This window comes from Hippocampus zosterae, chromosome 5 (genome assembly GCF_025434085.1).
Source record: "Hippocampus zosterae strain Florida chromosome 5, ASM2543408v3, whole genome shotgun sequence".
Lineage (NCBI taxonomy): Eukaryota > Metazoa > Chordata > Actinopteri > Syngnathiformes > Syngnathidae > Hippocampus > Hippocampus zosterae.
The window spans coordinates 2,880,277-2,900,410 of record NC_067455.1 but is presented as its reverse complement, the minus strand read 5'-3'; the positions used below and the strand labels follow the sequence as shown (position 1 = coordinate 2,900,410).

The 20,134-nt window shown below is 48.2% G+C and overlaps 1 protein-coding gene across 2 annotated transcripts in view; it reads right to left on the bottom strand.

Moving 5' to 3' along the window:
• Positions 1-20,134, bottom strand: part of si:ch73-22o12.1 (nectin-2) — a 109,115-nt gene that overhangs the window by 36,370 nt on the left and 52,611 nt on the right. Inside the window, exons 4-7 of one of the 2 annotated variants that reach the window (XM_052065159.1) lie at positions 17,353-17,646; positions 17,130-17,247; positions 15,993-16,141; positions 3,011-4,548 (exon numbers count right to left, since the gene is read on the bottom strand). In XM_052065159.1, coding sequence (XP_051921119.1) covers positions 3,986-4,548; positions 15,993-16,141; positions 17,130-17,247; positions 17,353-17,646 — 1,124 coding nt within the window. In that variant the 3' untranslated portion in view covers positions 3,011-3,985. Of the gene's footprint in view, positions 1-3,010; positions 4,549-15,992; positions 16,142-17,129; positions 17,248-17,352; positions 17,647-20,134 lie in introns of those variants that run through there. The other variant, XM_052065160.1, reaches the window with a different exon arrangement.

Below are 20,134 nucleotides of genomic sequence, written 5' to 3'. Positions count from 1 at the left end.
GGGCAGTGGGAGTCGAGCATAATGAGAGCAACTGCCGAGCGCTTGCGAGTGGGCGAATGTTTCTCGGCGTCGACGCCTCGCCAGCAAAACAAGTTTGCTTTGCCAATTGTTTTTCTTTTCTTATTTTTTTCTCCCCCCCCCCACACAGTGATAAAGGTTGCTCGATGAAGACGCCCTCCCCCCTCCCACTTCCTACGTGACCGCAAACTTTACACGCACCTCAAGACGCTGGTTGACAAATTAGGATTTGTGTGTTTTTTTGTGTGTGCGTGGTGTCGACACTGGGGGAGCCAATTGTGCAAAATCATGGCCGGGGGGGGCGGGGGGGGGGCGTTGAGTTGAATTGTCAAAACAAAAAAAAAGTTCACTTGGGTCCAATTGTACATTCACAATGACTTTTCCTTTTTCCAGGCTGCTATTTACAATTTCATAAATATCCACATTATTCTTCTTTTTTTTTTTATCCACAATAAAAATAAAGATGCTTACAATTTATTGTATACATAGACACTTCAACACCAATAAAATGTACATAGTTTGAGCATTTAACCCCAACCCCCCACCCCATTTTCATCCCCGAACACCAAATGTTACACACACACACACAATTCTTTGTAGCAGTGACACACACAAGTGCAAAAATAACATCTCCATTTTTTTTTTGTCTTTTTTTTTTTTTTGGGGGTGATTGTGGTAAATCTGGTGCGTCAGGCGGCAATGATGTTGCATTCCCGCTCGATTGGTTGTCTTTGTGTTATGCAACCCGTTCGTAATGTGCTGAATGGTCACCGTCATCCGAATGGTCGCCAATGTGAAAACGTTCCGAAAAAGGCGAGTGGCGTCGCGCTTTCGTCTGATGTCGCCAAAACTGTTTTATGTGCGACAAAACGGAGTCCTCGGTTTACGAGGTTCCCGCAGACAACAAACTATTTTGTGCAGCGACGCGGTACAATAAGGCACGCTCAAGTTGCCGCAATACTTTGTTGATTTCACGGCCGCGTCTTGATACAAACGCGTCGGACTTCTACTACTGCTCGAGCATAAGTTCTGTTTGTGTTGTGGCGTTTTCCGACCTCAAGTACAACAAGGAACCGAACTCCGTCGTAAACCGAAGGCTCCACGGACCGCCATTCCACCGCCCGTCCTTTCTCCGCCTTCAAGACGGTTAGCGCTGCGCTAGGCAAAACAACATTTGCGGACAAGAGCTCACGGCTCCTGTTATTCAAGGTGAAAAGCTTAAGTACAGTCACCGCCGCCTCGGGCGGCATTTGACCCGGCGACCGGCGGCGCGTTTGAGGACTCCGCTGGGCCTCGCGCAGCCATTTACCAGCGATGCAAAAAATTTTTTTAAAGCAGCTGACCAGAAGGTCAGGAGAATTGACGATGGTGCCGATACGGCGACTAAACGGCAACTACCGACGTGGCGCCCGAGCGGGTCTCCGATGGCTCGTTAGCGAGATGAATTAACAGTCAGGAGACAATCAGGCCGCGAGCCGCATCATAAAGGGCCATTTCGCCGCGTGGTGCCTGTTAGTCAATAGAACTCCGTCGGCCGAGGCAAAGCTTTTATGTCCCCCCCCTCCCCGATCAATTCTCCACACTTAACGGCATCCGCTAATGGAGAAAAATATGGCGTGATCTCAGAGGGAAAATCGATAGATGCTAATGCGGGGGAACGCCTCGCTCCATCCGTCAACCGGCCCGATGGGCGGCGACGCTTGGCGCTGCTCTTCAGCGACACCTCAAGTGGATTCGTCAGCCGCAAGTAATTGAAAGTGGGCCGTTTGACACATCGTGAGGGGGTGGGGGGGGGGTGGACTCGACGTCGATACTGCGCTGGTTTCGAATAAAAAAAAGGGAGTTAGTGGAAGCCGGAGCGGCGCCGTAAAGGCTAAAGCGGTGACAATCGACTGGTCGGCTAAGCCGGCGGCTTCGCGCTTCATTGCTAATCAACGTCCTCCTGTCGGGAGGGCTCGTGTGTCGTGACGAGACAAGACACTCCCCCCCCCTCCGCCGTCCCCCTCGACCCTGTCAGCTCGGCTCCACCTCACCGCCGTCACTCTCTTGTTTACCGGCTACCTTTTAGCTGCCGGCGCCCGGCGGGACGATTTTGCATGTGAACAACCGCGTCGGCGTTTCGAACCCAAAACGCGGCCCAGTTTCGACGGCACGTAAAGACCCGCAACTGTGCGAAGGGCACAGACGGACGCGTGATGCCAGCGAAAGAAAGGCTCAGCTGTTCCACGGGCTACCTTGGTCGCGTTTGGCTCACTTCCCGCTTTGACAGTGACAAAGAGGGCGGCCTCGGCGGGACAAAAAGGCGCACTCCATCATCAAAATTGGACTAGTAAAAAGGATCTCGGAAATGAGCAGCAAAGTGACGATCGCTTCCCATGAGTGGATGGCTAAGCGGTTTTTATTTTTGCCTTTCAACCACGGCGATCAGAACGCTTCGGAATCAATCACTGCCCTCCTTCCGGAATGATCGGCACCCCCGGGTCAAGATGCGTGAAAAGCTTTCGAATGAATTCCATTTTTCTTGCAGATGCATACTCCCGGACTGAAAAAATGGAGATCTCGGTCCCCACATGTCAACCCTCCGGAAAGCTGAATTCTCGCAGCGTTTTGAGTTTACAAAACAACGCGCCGGCCAATTTGCACCGATCGCAAAGCCACAGTGTGTTTGTTTGCAGCCGTGACGAAAACTTCTACCATTTCAAGACGCGCCGTTGTGCTCTTGAAGAACGGGCTTCTTTACATGGCAAAAACGAGAACACACACACACACACGCACACCATAGTGAGCAACGGGCCCCGGAGATGAACGAAAGAGAAAAATAAAAGTTGACAAAATCAGCGCCTACTTTCGGTGGAGACCGGACGCGGAGGCATGGGATGCACTTTTGCGGCGTGTTCAATATCGTAGCTCACGTGTAATCGTTTTAAAATGCTTCTCTCGGCCCTCCACATTCACATTCTTTGCCAGTACCCTTGGTGAAATGTACATGAAATGTTTTTTTTTTTTTTTTTCAACAACAGCCATCTGCCAGGCATTCTGCCCCGCTCATAGAAACGTGTGTCGCAGGCTATGACGCAAATCTTTCTTGACGGAAATGTTGAAACGGGATGTTTATTCGATGTATTTTTTTTTACAGCATTGGAAAACGTTAAGAATGTTTGTCCTCCTACAGAAAGCATATTCAAACAAAAAAATATATATTTCACATTTTTAAAAAAGCTCGAGAGAGCTCTAGAGCCGCGGGTTGCCGACCCCCGGCCTAGCCTGATTAAAAAATAAAAAATAAAAAAAGAAGACCGTAGGAAAAAAAAATACGATCGGGGAAGGAAAGTTTGAGACTTTTTGAAGTGGCAATACACCTTGAATCCAGTAACCGGCCCAATTCTCCCCTCTGAAAAATAGTCAATCTCTTTGAGCTGTAAAACTTTCGTCTTGGCACACAGCCCCCCGCCCCCCCTCCCCGTTTAAACCAATCGAGCCAATGGCTGCAGACTGCAGAGAAGTGATTTGGAGGTTTGACAGGGGATGACAGGGAAAGGACGCGGGAGGAGTGACGGTGGAGGGGTGTCGGGGGGGGGGGGGGGGGGGGACAAAAACAAAGACAAGAGACGCCAGCAAACAAATCCTCTCGCAAACCGCTCGATGGTTTAGTGCCTTCAGAGCCCATCACGAGCAACTAAAGCGGCACCCCGCCCGGCTTGTCACAGCGTGACGGGTTCCGCCGCGAGGAGACTTGAGAACGGCGGGCAAACTGAAGCGAATCGTCTGTAGTTGTGACGCCATTCGGCGAGGACGTGATTCCGACATCCGTCTCCTCCTCCTCCTCCGGTCAGTATTGGGGCTAACAACTGTGATTAATAATAGCATCGATGTTTTGAAAATAATAGAGCGGCTTCGTTGCGCAGGCACCAAAATCCCCGCGGCTCCGCCTCCCGGACGCTTGCTCCTCCCCCTTCTGGCTTCCGCTTTAAACGTAAACGGCAGTCCGAGAGATGACGGAGCCATCCCGCTGGGACTCCATGTCGTCGTCCAGGTAGTCTCCGATCATCTCGTCCTGCTGGTCGGGCGGGCGCAGCTGCAGGATGGGGGCGGCGCCGCCGGCAAAGTGGTCGTAGCGCTCCTCTTCCTCCAGCTCGTCAAACTTCCTCCTCTCGGCGTCGTCCAGCTCGCCGCTGAGCAGGATGTCCTGAGCGGTGGGCGTGCCGGCCGGCGCCTCGGCCCGCCCGCCGACGCTGAGGGGCCCGTGGTTGTTTTTCTCCCCCTGGTGGGACGAGGCGTTGTAGATGGGGCCGTTGTTGTTGCCCACGCCGCCGCCGCCGCCCGTGCCGTTCTTGCTGGCCTTTTTGCCGCCGCCGAATATGCGCGCCTTCAAGTCGCCGCCGCCGCCGCCGTTGGCCCGGTAGCCCTGCTGCTGGCGCCGGCTGCGGGTGACCAGCACGGCCACCAGGGCGGCCACCAAGAGCAGAGCCAGCAGGGAGCCGATGACGGCCCCCGCCACCACGCCGGCGTTGGACGGGTTCACTGAAGGCTCTGCAGGGAGGGAGGGGGGCGGGGTCGGGGGGGGGGGGGGGGGGAGGAAGGGCGGGAGTGAGAACAGGAGAAGAAGAAGAAGAATGTGAATTGTGCCAAGAGAGGAAAGTCGTCCAACACCAAGCGAGGAAGGAGGAAAGGAAGAGGAGCAGAGAAGGAGGTTGGGGGGGTTCGGTGATGTCAATTTCCTGTTGGTGTAAAAAAAGGCCCGACGAGTCCGCGGAGTGAGTATGCTCCGGATTTTGACCTTGGAATCAGTCGTGTTTTTATATTTGCTTTAACCGCGGTAAAAAAAGAGGCAAAAAGTTCAGTTATAAATGGATGAGGGGAGGAGCGGTGGGAGGGGGGGGGTAGTGTATCTGGGCTGCTGCTTGAAGATGACTCCAAAAAAAAAAGGATTCAAGTATTCACTCCAACCTTGTCAATACTCCTCAGCACGCCTACTTGACAAATGACACCCGCAACTTTGTTGTGCGCATTCAAAACATTCCGCCTCCAGTTTGTCTTGAAATCGGCAGTTGTGCTCCACGACGTCTCTCGTCACGGCAAGTTTTGAAAAAGACGCGAGCGGGCGACGGGATTATCTTTTCTTTCACCTCTGCGTCACTTCAGAATTATGTTTCGCAAAAGCAGACGGGAGCCCTGAGCCAATTAAGTGATTAAAAAAAAATCTATATGAATTTAAAAAAAGTTACACATGTGAGGGCCGCACAGACAAACTTTGGTGTCAAGTGGGGGGGGGGCAAAAAATCCAAATATCATCCCGGGGCCATAAGTTTCTACTTCTGCGGTATTTCCTGATAGAGTGAGAAAGGGGCATTTAAACAACATTGCGGCCCAATCGCTCCGCGTCTTCGAATTTGCAAACATGTTGACGTACTTTGCTAACTGCTCCGGTTTTGATTGGCAACGGAGTAAAGGGAATATGTCCTGCGTGGCCGACCACGACTTGTATCAAGTGAAGTGAAGTCATCATTTCTACTCGGAGGAGGAGGAGGAGGCATCTATTTGCGGTCTCAAGTGGCGGAATCACCTGGCAGCTCCTTCGAGGAACACCCGCCCGGTGGAGGAAATACGGCAACGTTTCCTGACTTTTTCCTGCTTTGATTGTCAGCAGCTAATGGCGCTCGTTCTCGACAAACAATACAGTCCTCGTGCGATAGTCCGAGGCGGCCAGATGCCAAACCGAACAAAAATAACTCAACGGCGGAAGTCGAGGTTACCGAATTCAAAACTTCCTTCCTCAGATTGAATTTAGCTTACGATCAACAACGCTGACCGTGACTTCCTACTTTTTTGCACACGCCCAAAAAAGCTGAACTTTATGGACATTTGCGAGAGCTCAACTAGGTCAGGCGGCTTTTCCGAGAACGGGGGGGAGATTAATCGAGTATTTTGTGTGCCTTCAAGCTTGAGAACGGGGGGGGTCGAGCCACTCGGGTGAAGCGGAGTGTATCCAGGTAGTCCCCCTTTGCTCCGCTGACATTTCCCCATCGCTGCCTCACAACTGCTCCCGTCACCCGCCCTTGCCGCCACCACGTCACACAAAAAAGGTCGCAGACACTTTGACCTTCAAATGCTTCGCTTGCGTCCGAGGCTGCGTTTCTGCTGCTGCTGGTGCTGCCGGCTGGCTACGAGTCACGTGGCGTGCGTGTGGGTGGGCGGAACAGGTGGAGGCCAATGCGAGGTTTGATCGTGATGAACGGCGCGGCGGAGGGTGGGAATGAGTTGAGGAAGACGGAGGAGGAGGAGGTGAAGGAAGAGTGAGAGTGAGTGACAAAGTGATGCAGCGGAATGACAGGCCCTCCTTGAAGGCACGAAGGAGAAGCACGGCACAGACGAGCCCCCCCCCCACCCCCACCCTCCCACTCACTTCCCTCGCCTCCTCCCAAACACGAGTGTCCATTTGATTGGCTGAATCACAAAGAAAAGCCTCTTAAATTCTACTCGTTTTTGGGAATCCCAACAGGCGAGGACGCCGACGTTCACTCGGCGGTATTTCTTTCGGAGAAGACGCCGCCTAAATCAGAGCTCCCCGTATGACTCGTCAGCCAAAAAAAAAAAAAAAAAAAAAGGGAAGGTTTGACAGCAAAAAGAGTAAACAAAAAAATGCACGCCATCCTCAGTGTGAACGTGAAGAGTTTGGTGTCAAAACAAAAAGTGAAGCCATGAAAATTCTCTACTCAATCGGTGAACAGACAGTTGCGTCATCCGCTTCCCTCAAACGAGTCTCCTCCCGATTGCTCAACATAAAAAGCCGCGGCTAATTAGCCCAATTCGTATCGCGGCAATTGTTCACATGGACATGAAAGTTCAAGGCTAAGCCGATCCAAGCTTGGGAGCTGAGAAAAAAAAAAAAAAAAAAAAAACACGGCAGCATCTCGACCAGCGTACAAAGACGGAACGCAAAAGGGCGCGTCTGACCAGCTCCTGCTTCCTCTTAACTGGAAGCGCGTTTGCCAGTGCAAAAGTCACCAGTAGAGAGGCGCCGTCATCTTCAGCCCCCTCTCCCCCCCCCCCAGTCAGCGCGTTGGATGATTTAGGTCAAGAGATGCGCGCTGTTCTGCGTTTAGCAATATCTGGCGCCGCAGACGCGCTTCGACTGGCACAATAAAGGAGGAGATTTACGAGAGTGTGCGAGAAGGCTAGTAAAGCCAGCGCAAGCCACGGCACATCGCAACACAACACGGCACAGCGGCGCGACGGCTTGGCACGGGCGTCGGCTTTCGTGTGCCAACGTTTTCGGGGCTGTAGGTGCTTTTTTGGGGGGGGGGGGAAGCCTGCCAGATGCCCAGCATGCGACCCCCCCGTGACCATTGTCCACTCGCGATTATTCAGTGGGCGCTGAGCCTCACCCATTTATCCCGCGATGAGGTCAGCGATGAAAAACGTCATCCAAACATAAATGGCTTATAGAGCTTTAAAAAAACAATCATTCGAGTAAAGAAGCATTTCAAGTGAACCCCGGAGATGCATCCATTAACCGTAAAAGATCTGATATGTGCGACAGCAAGAAAAAAAAAATTTAGCATGGAATCGCTTATAAAAAAAAAAAAGGCCTTCACTACAACTGACTGAGGAGGAGTTTATTAGTTAGCTAAATCAAGCTTGCTAACAAGTGGTTAGCAAGCTACCGCTACATAATCTTATATTACTTGTTATCTTGATGGGAGGATGGTTAAAATATTCACACTTGTTACAGCATGTCATCTGTCCTTTAGAAATGTATTTTTATTCATTTCATATTTTTTATTTAGTCATTTATTAATCCACCTTAAACATAACACGGCCGGTAGGCTAATGCGGTTCCGCGAATGCTACAGAAGGGAATGTTACTTGTAATTCATTTTCAAACTTGATATATATGATAACTTGATATATATATATATAGCATATATAACATTAGCAAGATGGCTAGCAGGCTTATCTGGTACCTTTTTTTAAGTTTGAAAAGCTTTTATTCAATCAACATCAAATTGTGGGTGTTTAACAATAAATGGACACAATAAGCTACGTGGCTAGCAGGCTAATCTCGCACGGGTTAGTGAGTTAATATTCCATTAAATTCAGTTTTTGGCTGACAATATAACTGGAAATAAATAGCATTATCATACTTTATTTTTAAAATTTAACACATAACATCCTGTACATGGCTGGTTTAACGTCATTAGGGTTAGCAAGCGACTACGATACAAAATCATCACATGCAACTTTTTCGGTGAGAAAAGGCTCCTAAAACACCCTTCAGTTTGATGGTGATTTTAACAGTGAACCGACACAAAAGAAAACTACTGATACTTTTTGGTTGTTTCAAGATAAATAAATTCAGCTGATTCTATCAGACCAAGAAGGCTAACCTTACATGTCTTAGCAAGTTAATGCCAGGTGAAGAACTGTCACAAGGCATTTTTTGGGGGGTGCTATCTCCAAAAAAGGCTTTGGTTAAAAATGAAATATTCATTTTTAATGGTGGCTTTTAACAATGAATTCACTCTATGAATATAACATCAACCTGGAGAGTAGATTGATATGGAAGAACAAAGGAACGCAAGCCAAGGTGAAGTTTTATGTGGAAAAACAACTCCAAACTCTACCACACACTGTCAAATTAACGACAGTTGTTAATGGAGAGGTGGGGGGGGGGGGGGGGTGACACAACTCCCATGGTGCAATGCAGCATGACGGCACCGTCAAGCCATAACCTCAATGCCGAGGTTTTGACAGCTAGAAAAGTCAATGTTAGTCACACAGTGGTATTAGGATGCGGAGCAGAGTGTCAAATACTCCGCGTTCTTAGCAACACGTCAGACGACAGAACACAGTCTTCCCTTTTCAGAATAACAGACAAAGGAAAAACCGCCCGCTTCCTTCGTCTGTGAGATTAGGGCGACACAATGAAAAGCAAATAACTGCGGGTGACAACGTTTCAAACATATTCCCGGTTGCCAAAGTGATCAAAATCCCTTTTGCGATCAAGTTCACCGCCCTTTCCCTCTGTTGCTCCGGCTTTGGCTTTTCCCCCGCAGACACTGCGGAGGATTAGCCAGCCGCCGCTGTCGAAACATTTGACAGAAACGAATCGGCTTGTTGTCATTGCCCCGTTTTGGTGATGCGACGCCACACAAGCCCCCGTTTGATGAATGCCAGGAGTGAATTATTCTTGTAACGGGCGATTATTTTCAAGAAACCGATTGCTCCGCTCGCCGCCGTCCGACACCTGCGCTCGACCCTCTTAACGGGCGCCTCTCCCGCTGCGCCGCCTCTCCCATTTTCTCCATCACTGCTCGCACTCCAGCAGATGTCTCCTCTAAACCCATTTTCCCCCCGTCATCTTTAATTTGCAACCGCGTTCCCGTCATGTTACGTCTCCTCGCTCTCAGCTCCGCACGTAAGCCGCGGGAAGAAAATTAATCATGTCAGGTGGCTATATCTTAACTTAATTTCAATATTCGCCCGAGCTCTCTAAATCACCTTCTCTCCTGTGCCCGTGTTCTTCTAAACGGGCAACCGCACCCACTATGTCCTTTTTGAGTTGCGAACCAAAACAGCAGCACCCACAGAAACGGACTCCTCTTCATTTAAACTCATTCGATAGCAGCCAATTCTGGAACCAAGTCTGAAAAGACGTTTAAAAACGTCTTTGGGAGTGAATGAGTTAAGTGTGAACTCTCCAACATGCTGGGAAAGACTTCTCTTGGATCGTATTTAGTATGATGTCATGTTTTATGAATCGAGTTCCAATGGACTCTTACGGGAGGGGTCGACTTGTGACTTCCTATTAGTGACCAACCCAAAAATCATCACGGACTAAAATAGCGTTTTCCGGTGATTTCAAGTGCATAATCTTAGTATGTAGCAGCACATTTCCACCAAGTTTCCCTGCGTCTCCCCTTTTCAATTATTTTATCATTTAATTTACATAATTCTTCAAATAACTTTTAATATCAGTCAATTGGTTAACATTACTCTGAAAAGCAAAACATCCCAATAATGATGACTCTTGACCCGATTGGATTCTGTTCTCGCTTTATTCACTCTTGAAAAAAAAAAAAAAAAAAAAAGCTGTCTCTCTTTGCCCCCACTTTCTCCACCCGCTAAGTGCTAAACATCGCGATTCACACACAGGAACTCGACGGTTAGCCCCTCGGCGTGCGCCTGCCAAAAACGAACATGAAAAATGCATTGTCACCTCTGGCTCGGTGACAACCGGATCCTGCACTCACGGCAACGGGGGAAAACCGTCCAAAAGTCAAATACCAAGCCTTGTTAAATTCCCTTAGTTAGTGTATTAAGCTAGCTGCGCTGAGCTAGTTCGCCCGAGGGCTTCATTTTCTCTCATCAGTGGTACTCTTAACCCAATGTCACAAATGGGACAGTGTCCTTGACACTTTGCCACATTCAGTTAATTCGTACAGTATGACTTCATTCTAATGATTGATGGATGGATAGATGGATAGAAAGAAAAATCTGGGTCTTCTATCGATGACCTTTCACATTAGCAGAGGTCCACAGAGGCGGAACATTCATTCATTCATTCATCTTCCGTACCGCTTGATCCTCACTAGGGTCGCGGGGGGTGCTGGAGCCCATCCCAGCCGTCTCCGGGCAGTAGGCGGGGGACACCCTGAATCGGTTGCCAGCCAATCGCAGGGCACACAGAGACGAACAACCATCCACGCTCACACTCACACCTAGGGACAATTTAGAGTGTTCAATCAGCCTGCCACGCATGTTTTTGGAACGTGGGAGGAAACCGGAGCACCCGGAGAAAACCCACGCAGGCCCGGGGAGAACATGCAAACTCCACACAGGGAGGCCGGAGCTGGAATCGAACCCGGTACCTCTGCACTGTGAAGCCCACGTGCTAACCACTGGACTACCGGGCCAATCGAAGCAAATAGGAGTGCGGCGCAGCTCATGCTTTTTCCTCTCGGACCCCCACCTCCTCGTTAACACCTCATCTATATTTTCTTCCGGTGGTTCAGCCAACAGCTTGTGTTTCGAGGATCGCCCCCCCCCTTCTCTTCCCCTAACCTACTTACTTGAATACAATCGCCGCCTTGTTAGAAGGTGTCTACTGAGCGCCTGCACTGGGTGGGAGCCCCCCGACGACTCCATTACACGGCCTTGTTAAATCTTTAAAGTGTTGTCTCAGGAAGACAACATCCACTGAAGGATTTTGCAACCAGACTTGAGAAGAGGGGAGGGAGGGAGAGGGAGGCGGAGCATAGCGCTGACAGGAGCGACACGCTTGAAAACTTGAAATGCAGCCAGAACCACCGCGCTTAAGTTTTGCCGTCGGGAATCAAATTTGGCATTCGAGATTAGATTGACTTGAAACGAGCGCTGGCGCTGAAAGAGGTTGCCTTAAGAAATGAAATGCAGACATTAAATAAGTAAAGAAAGAAAGAAATATACCATTGTTTGTTTGGGGTGGGGGTAGGGGGGGGGGGGTTCATGCTATGAGGATTTTTTTCAATGTCGGTTTGTCCAGACTTCATATCCATTCGTTTCCATTGACAGTGCTTTCTATTTTTCACTTACATTTTTTTTTCAAGTGCCTGATTTTCACTTTTTGATTGTTTTTTTTTTCTTTCCGCTTCCATTTGATTGGCAGCATTTGGGTCTGGTGGGTGGGAAGTGGCTCGGAGTGGATCGGCTTGAAGAGGGACGGGCACATATGCAGTGGAACCGTTAGCGTTTTTCACTTGCTAATATTTGCTGCCAGTGTTCCAAAAATATGCATGGCAGGCTGATTGGACGCTCTAAATTGTCCCTAGGTGTGAGTGTGAGCGTGGTTGGTTGTTCGTCTATGTGTGCCCTGCGATTGGCTGGCGACCGATTCAGGGTGTCGCCCGTCTACTGCCCGGAGACGGCTGGGATGGGCTCCAGCACCCCCCGCGACCCTAGTGAGGATCAAGCGGTTCGGAAGATGAATGAATGAATGAATGAATGGTCTTAAAATGTGACCAGCACGTCGACAGGTTTTTCCAGGCGGCATGGAAAATGCCGGTGACCGATTAGATGCCTTTTTTTTTTAAATCAACGTATGCAAAAATCCAAAAAGTCCCAAGGGTCCGTCCATTTTTGATCGCATGTACAAACGACAAACCGCGGAAGCTAAAAATCAGCAAGCTTGTTCCCGAAGCCACGTCCACTGCGATCACAAGCTCCATGTGACCAAAAAGTAATTGGAGAGATGGAGTGGAAGTAACCTCGGCTGCAGCTTTCCATATAAAAAAAAAAAAAAAAACGCACACCACCGAAGCTTGGCCGCACCTCCGGCATGGCTGGCAAGCGTCGGCTGTCAAGCATGTTAAAAGTTATCGAACAAGGGCCGCGTGTGCGGATGTGCTAATGGGCGGGCGGGGGGCCAGTTTGACACCGCGGGCAGAATTGGCTCCGGCGGACCTGTTCCCCGGCTAACTCTCGCATGGCCGGAGAGACGCGCACGCGCCTACGCAGCCGATTTCGACCGACCGCAAGCCACCCCGAGGAGGAAGACGCTCCGCCCCCCCCCCCCCCCCCCACACGCTTGCCCTCTACTCGAAGGACTCGCGCGCATCGACTCGAGAGGACGTCTATTTCCGGCGCGGTCGAAAGCCCCTCGCACCATGTGTGAGTATAACTTTTCTTTTTTTTTTTTTTTTTGGAGTCACCGCTGCACGGACGAAGATGCCCCCCCCCCCCCCCCCCGGGCATCGGCTTAGCAGAGTGGTGGATGAAGGGATGGAGACCAGTAAAGCCGTGATGACAGAAGAGCTATACTGGCGTGTAAGAGAGGGCAGAGATAGCAGTGGGAAGGAGCGAAAACTCTTGGGGGGGGCTCAGAAGTCTCATTCCTGAGCAGTGTGGTGGTGGTGGTGGTGGGGGTGGTGGGGAGGGATCAGAGGTAGAGCCGCGGAGGCTGAAAGACAACCTGCTAGAGATAAGGAGAATGAGAAATGGCAACGAAAAAGAGCACAGCGAGTGAAAAGGGGATATTTTTGCGGCAGCCCGTCTGTCGGTGGGGGGGACAAGGAGGAGGACGCCGAGGCGAATGGCCACACAAGCACGGCGGATAGAGGTGCGGCTGTCCAGCAGGCGCTGCCCATCCCGTTTCGTCGGCCCCGTTTCTCTTCACGTGTGTTCATGAATGAAGATCATGTCCTTATTGTGGGCTCAAACTTGGATTTTCACCATTGCATTTTCGACCACTTTTTGTCAGTTTGCGTTGCAACCGCCTGCAAGTTGGATGGTGTGGAAATGCAGCATGATCGCGCCCCCGTCCGCCCATCTTGGCACTTTGAGTCATGTTCAAACTGTGTTTACAGGTTTGAATGCAAACTCCGGGGGGTTGGGGGGGGGGGGGGAGTCGTTTCACAACCTCTCTTTTGAAATTGAACCAACACTTTTAAGTCAAATGGATCCATTCCATCTTTCGGCTCTTACTGCAAATTCAGGTGTCATTTAGTCCTCCTTCCCCGCCTGCCCCCCCCCCCCCCCCCCGCCTCCCTCCCTGCCTGTTCTGTTGCTGGCAAGTAAGACTCAAAGTGCGGAAGGAGGTAATGGACCACACGAGATGGAGTCGGAAGATGAGAGGCAGGGTGAAACTGCCTCAAGTTGAACTAGAACTGTGAGAGAAAAGTGGGGTGAGAAAGGGAGAAGGGATAAGATATTTAAAAAAAAAAGGGGGCGGGGGGGGGGGTTGGGGGGGTGGCTAGAGATAGAGAGGGGAGCGGACAGCCAAATGGCAAGGGAAGCAGCCAGCAGCTCAAGCAGCAAAGGGTGACTGATCCGCTCTGAGAGGCTTGGAGACAAGACAGACACACGCTATGTAGCCACAGATAGTGCAGGCCAATAGCTCGGCAGATACGATGCAGTGGCACAAGACTCCCGTGGGACTTTGAAATGCCTTCAGCATCCTCGCTCGCCCCCCCCCCCCATACCCCCTCTCTCTCTCTTGCTCGCTCCATCCCCTTCACTGGATGCTGGCACCGATTCATCCTGCTGCACACTTCCCTGACTTCTAAGTCCATAAAAAGCCTCAATCGTCCCTCCCCGCTTGCCTGCGCACCCCCACGCTGCCTGGACTTTTACTTTTTACACCCCGGCTTTGCTCCTCGCCTGTAAAACCCCCAGCGGGAGGCGGCGTGATCGCTTGTGCCACAACGGGACGCCCGCAGTTGGCTCGGCAGCCAGAACAGAAGGGTCCCGCAGGAAGGGCGACGCATGCCGTGGCACCATATGGGGAGCCGAGGGAATAGCGAGAAAGGCGGGGAATGAACAAAAAGGAAGGAGGGCAAAATGCAGGAACAGGGATGGCTCTTGTGATGTCGGCGAAAAGTACGCAAGCCACTACCGGCACCTTCCCCCGTGTCAGCTGAAAATAACTTATATATATATATATATATTATAATATTTTTGCATTACGGGGGAAAATATAGGCATGAATGACACCGAGGGTCAGAATTAAAATGGCTAAGGATCAGCTGGAGCGTGCGATTGTGGATTTTAATGTCCCCTTGAGTTGACACACCACAGATGATTTTCAAAAGAATTAAAAATAAATAAATAAATAAATAGGGCGGCCCGGTAGTCCAGTGGTTAGCACGTGGGCTTCACAGTGCAGAGGTACCGGGTTCGATTCCAGCTCCGGCCTCCCTGTGTGGAGTTTGCATGTTCTCCCCGGGCCTGCGTGGGTTTTCTCCGGGTGCTCCGGTTTCCTCCCACATTCCAAAAATATGCATGGCAGGCTGATTGGACGCTCTAAATTGTCCCTAGGTGTGAGTGTGAGTGCGAATGGTTGTTCGTCTGTGTGTGCCCTGCGATTGGCTGGCGACCGATTCAGGGTGTCCCCCGCCTACTGCCCGGAGACAGCTGGGATAGGCTCCAGCACCCCCCGCGACCCTAGTGAGGATCAAGCGGTACGGAAGATGAATGAATGAATGAATAAATGAATAAATAAAGTATTTAAAATTCTTCAAAACCATGAAAGAAAAACCAAGCCCTTGTCTCCACTCTCAAATTCGGCGGGTATGTCCGCTGAGCCACAGATTCAAGCCATAGTTGACGTTCATCTTTAACCGACAAACGAGTCGAGACCGAATCCAGCAGGATGCAACAAGAAGCATTCGTTTTACACAAAAAGAGGTCATTCTCAACAATCAAAGGACTAACGACGACACCCGAGGCACCATTAAAGCCCACTAGAAGCAAACGTCATTTTCCAACCGAGCGAAACCAACGACGATTGCGGCCTCGCTGCCTTTACACAAGTCTCTCCTGTAATCACCGAACATCCAGAGAAGCTTCGTCCTTTCTATTTCCACCCACTTTTTTTTTTTTTTGATCATGGCGTTCACAGGGTGAAGTTCAGTTTCGGCGGCTCATTAAAAAAAAAAAAATCAAACAAATAGCGCAAAAGCAAAAGCAAACGTTTGGCGTAGAAACGTTCGCGGGAGGAAAAAGCCGTACGTGATGAAGCGCTCGTCATGGAGGCAGCGTCATCAATTAAAAGTAGGACACAGGAGGAGAGGTCACACACACACACACACATTTACACAAGCCATGGAGAGAGCAGCTGGGCCTTTGAACCTTTAAATACAAGAAAGTGTGTGTGTGTGTTTTCCCCTGAGGATAGAATAAAAGACGACTACACTTGGAATGTGTTAGCTGTGTGATAAAAATTTGATGAAGTGTGTGTTTTTGTGTGTGTATGTGTGTGTGTTTTTAAGGTGATTTCATCTGTGCAACGGGGGACGTGGTTTGACTTGTTCCGACACCACCAATGCAGTATTGCTGAATTGAAGATGATGAAAAGAACTGCTTGGAAGAGCGCATCATAGCTTCATCATCAACAATTGCCTCCAGAGACAATCCACACGTTTTTGTTTGTTTTTTTTCCTTCGGCCTAAGTACGTCGCGCTTCGGTCCGCTGAAGCGAGCGAGTGTGTTTGACTGACCTCTGACCAAGGCCGTGACCTGGTCCCTGCCGGTCCCGACACGGTTCTTGACCTCGCAGACAAAAGTGGTGTTGACCGCCTCGTCCACCTTGAGCACCTTCAGCTGGTTGTCTTTGATTTGCACCGTGTCGGGCATCTGTCCCGTCATACTGGAGGGAGATGGCTGCATTAGGCTGCGTTTTCACAACAGCGCTCAGTCATTTTGCACGATTTGGAGGGAAAAAGCTCGCCTTCACAGCATGACAGTGTTCAACAACAAATCCCAGATTACAAACGGAAGCGCGTGAAAACAAATCTTTGCCAAGCGATTGGCTCCATCATAGAAATACAGAACTCGGAAATAAAAAAAAATTCACTCGTCGACAACTCACTAATCATTAAATTACTTGACAACTATTTTGCTTGTGGAATAATTGTTTGGAGCCATTGTTGAACCTGAAATTGTCCAATTTGATCACCGGCTTTTCTCCTTGAAATATACCGATTGAAATATTCTTCTTTTGTGGAAAAACCTGCAAACATCGGCTTCTAATTTGGGAAACAATGAGCAGAATCGGTGCCCATTGTATTGTGCGTACCTTAGAATAATTTGAAAGGCAAACACAAAGATGTTCTGTCTAAGGACCGCTGAAAATGACTGCACAAGTAGACAGTCGGACCGACAGTCGGCACAAAATCAGAACTGCCTAGATGCGAGAACACTCGGCACAGATTTTCATCTGCGCAACGTACATCCGAGTCGGCTAATCTTATTTATCAGCGAAAACATTTTTTCCTGCCTCCCTCAACATCCAATATAAAAATATGATCTAGCAGCAGGATCTGATTTTCTCTCTCCCTCTTTTTGTTTTTTCAAACCAAGGCACAGTCGGCCCACGGTAACGGATTAAAAATGCGAGTGGAGGACCAGCGCCAGACGTATTGTGTTTCTCATTCACAAAGGGCTAAACTCCGAGTCAGAGTCCATTATGAAAAATTAAGTGGCTATTTCCATCGGCGCAACACGGCGCTGCGGCGGTCATATTAAAAAAAAAGAAAAAAGTGCTGATGACGGCTCGTCGCCCGCGTGATTGCGGGCTTGAAGATGACGCTTGCAAAGAGGGGCGAACAAAGAGGAGGCCACGTGGCGGTACTCACGACTTCCACAGCACCGTCGTCGGGACCGGATTGCCGCTGGCCTGGCAGGTCAGCAGCACATTTGTACGGCCCACGTACCAATTATTGTCATAACCCACGATTGACACCTGAGGGGCGTCTAAGGAAAGGAAAGAGGGGGAAAAAAGCACATTGCAACAAATGAATGAACTTCAAGCTTTGAGTGGAGGAAAAACGAACCGATAAATGACTCCGGGAGTCTTACATAAAACTTTGAGTTTCATCTGGAAGCTCTCCGGCGAGGTCTGCGTCCGGTGCGACACCAGGCAGCTGATATCTTTGCCGTTGTCTGCCGCCGCGGGAGCTAGGCGGTATTCGCTGGTGACCGACACCGTGTTGTCCTGGTTCGCCTTGGACGACGTAGTGGCGTTGCCGTTGGCCGTCGTCACCCAGCGGATCTGCGCGGCCGGGCGGCCGTTGAGGGACTCGCAGCGTGCCACCACCATGGGCTTGGGGCCCGCTTCCACCGTTAAGGGGGAGGCAGAATTCTGGGGCTTGGCTGGGGAAGAAAGAAGAAGAAATCCCCTGTTGAATTGCTGAACTTTTCAACAGTAACGCTTTCAAAACTGAATTTCCCACTGAGATCAATTAGGTCGGTTAAACCACCACGCCAGTGCGCCAAAAAACAAAACAACCCCCCCCCCCCAAAAAAAAATCTAACTACATGTTGTAGGTCAGGGGTCTGCAACCCAAAATGTTGAAAGAGCTTTAAAAACAATCCCAAAATGTTGAAAGAGCTTTAAAAAAAATCCCCAAATGTTGAAAGAGCTTTAAAAAAAAAAATCCCAAAATGTTGAAAGAGCTTTTAAAAAAAATCCCAAAATGTTGAAAGAGCTTTTTAAAAAAATCCCAAAATGTTGAAAGAGCTTTTAAAAAAAATCCCAAAATGTTGAAAGAGCTTAAAAAAAATCCCAAAATGTTGAAAGAGCTTTACAAAAAAAAAACCAAAAATGTTGAAAGAGCTTTTTAAAAAAATCCCAAAATGTTGAAAGAGCTTTTAAAAAAAATCCCAAAATGTTGAAAGAGCTTAAAAAAAAATCCCAAAATGTTGAAAGAGCTTTAAAAAAAATCCCAAAATGTTGAAAGAGCTTTAAAAACAATCCCAAAATGTTGAAAGAGCTTTAAAAAAAAACCCAAAATGTTGAAAGAGCTTTACAAAAAAAACCCCAAAATGTTGAAAGAGCTTTTAAAAAAAAATCCCAAAATGTTGAAAGAGCTTTTAAAAAAAATCCCAAAATGTTGAAAGAGCTTTAAAAAAAAATCCCAAAATGTTGAAAGAGCTTTACAAAAAAAAAACCAAAAATGTTGAAAGAGCTTTTTAAAAAAATCCCAAAATGTTGAAAGAGCTTTTAAAAAAAATCCCAAAATGTTGAAAGAGCTTAAAAAAAAATCCCAAAATGTTGAAAGAGCTTTAAAAAAAATCCCAAAATGTTGAAAGAGCTTTAAAAACAATCCCAAAATGTTGAAAGAGCTTTAAAAAAAAAACCAAAATGTTGAAAGAGCTTTACAAAAAAAACCCCAAAATGTTGAAAGAGCTTTAAAAAAAACCCCAAAATGTTGAAAGAGCTTTACAAAAAAAAAACCCAAAATGTTGAAAGAGCTTAAAAAAAAAATCCCAAAATGTTGAAAGAGCTTTAAAAAAATCCCAAAATGTTGAAAGAGCTTTAAAAAAAAAATCCCAAAATGTTGAAAGAGCTTTAAAAAAAAAAAATCCCAAAATGTTGAAAGAGCTTTTAAAAAAAATCCCCAAATGTTGAAAGAGCTTTTAAAAAAAATCCCCAAATGTTGAAAGAGCTTTAAAAAAAAATCCCAAAATGTTGAAAGAGCTTTAAGAAAAAAATCCCAAAATGTTGAAAGAGCTTTAAAAAAAAAAATCACAAAATGTTGATAGAGCTTAAAAAAAAAAAATCTGTCTGCAACCGGGGAAAAAAAGGCCACATGAGATACAAATGATGTGATTTAATCTTTCAAGTTTACTGTTAAACCCAAAATAAATGAAACGACAACGACCACCTAGTTAGTTTTGCTCGCTTCAAGCTCACTACGGCAAAAGCCGTTCCAATTCTTGACATTCAGTCATGTTTTCATCAAGTAAAATATCACCTAATTACAGCATTACATGTACAATTCTCAGTAGGCGGGAATGGATAAATGGCATTTCCAATCGTTTGAAATGGGGAAAGGTCAAGGAATCAATTCAATTTGCGTCTGGATTTTCTCGCAGGTCAGCCCGGCGTTATGCGTCAAAGTACCCTTTCGCTGTTGCCTCGATTGTTTCACTTCATTCCACCAAAATTCATCACACTTAATCACTCGATTATTTCGCCCATCCTTAGTGGAGGCCACACAGATTAGAAAAAAGGATAAAGACGTTGCATTTCTTCACGACGCAGACACACTGGACTACAATCGCAGCCCCGTGGTCGTATGCCTCTGCAAACCGCTCCAGAGGATGCATCGCATACTGCATGCAATTGCAGACAAAGCGTTTTGACCGTGACGGCTTTTAATCTTTCCTACAGCAGAACGCAGAGAAAGGTGTCACGTCGATCCGTCACTGATCAATAGCAGTGAAGAAAAAAAAAAAAACATTCCGTTGAGCGAGTCTTTACGTTTAACCTTTCGGCTAGAAAATGTCACAGTTCAATCATGCCGTCCTTTTTGGAAAGTCGCTTTGATATTATGTCATCCCGAGCTTTGGCCACAAATATGTTTCAGTGCGGTCGCTTTTTTTAAGTGATCCCAAAATCCAAAAATTGACTCGAGTCCCTTGAGGCTATGATTAAACGGCAAACCTCACCCACTGAACTTTTCTGGTATGTGAGGATGCTTTTTTTTTTTTTGGTGCTGCGGTTGGTCCTACAGTTCAAGATTCCAGAAAACTGGCCAGTCACAAATGACGAGGAAGAAGAAGAAAAAAAAAAAGCTGCACTCCGTTTTGCTAGCTCGGCATGACTTCACTGTCATGCAATAATTTGACAAGGCCC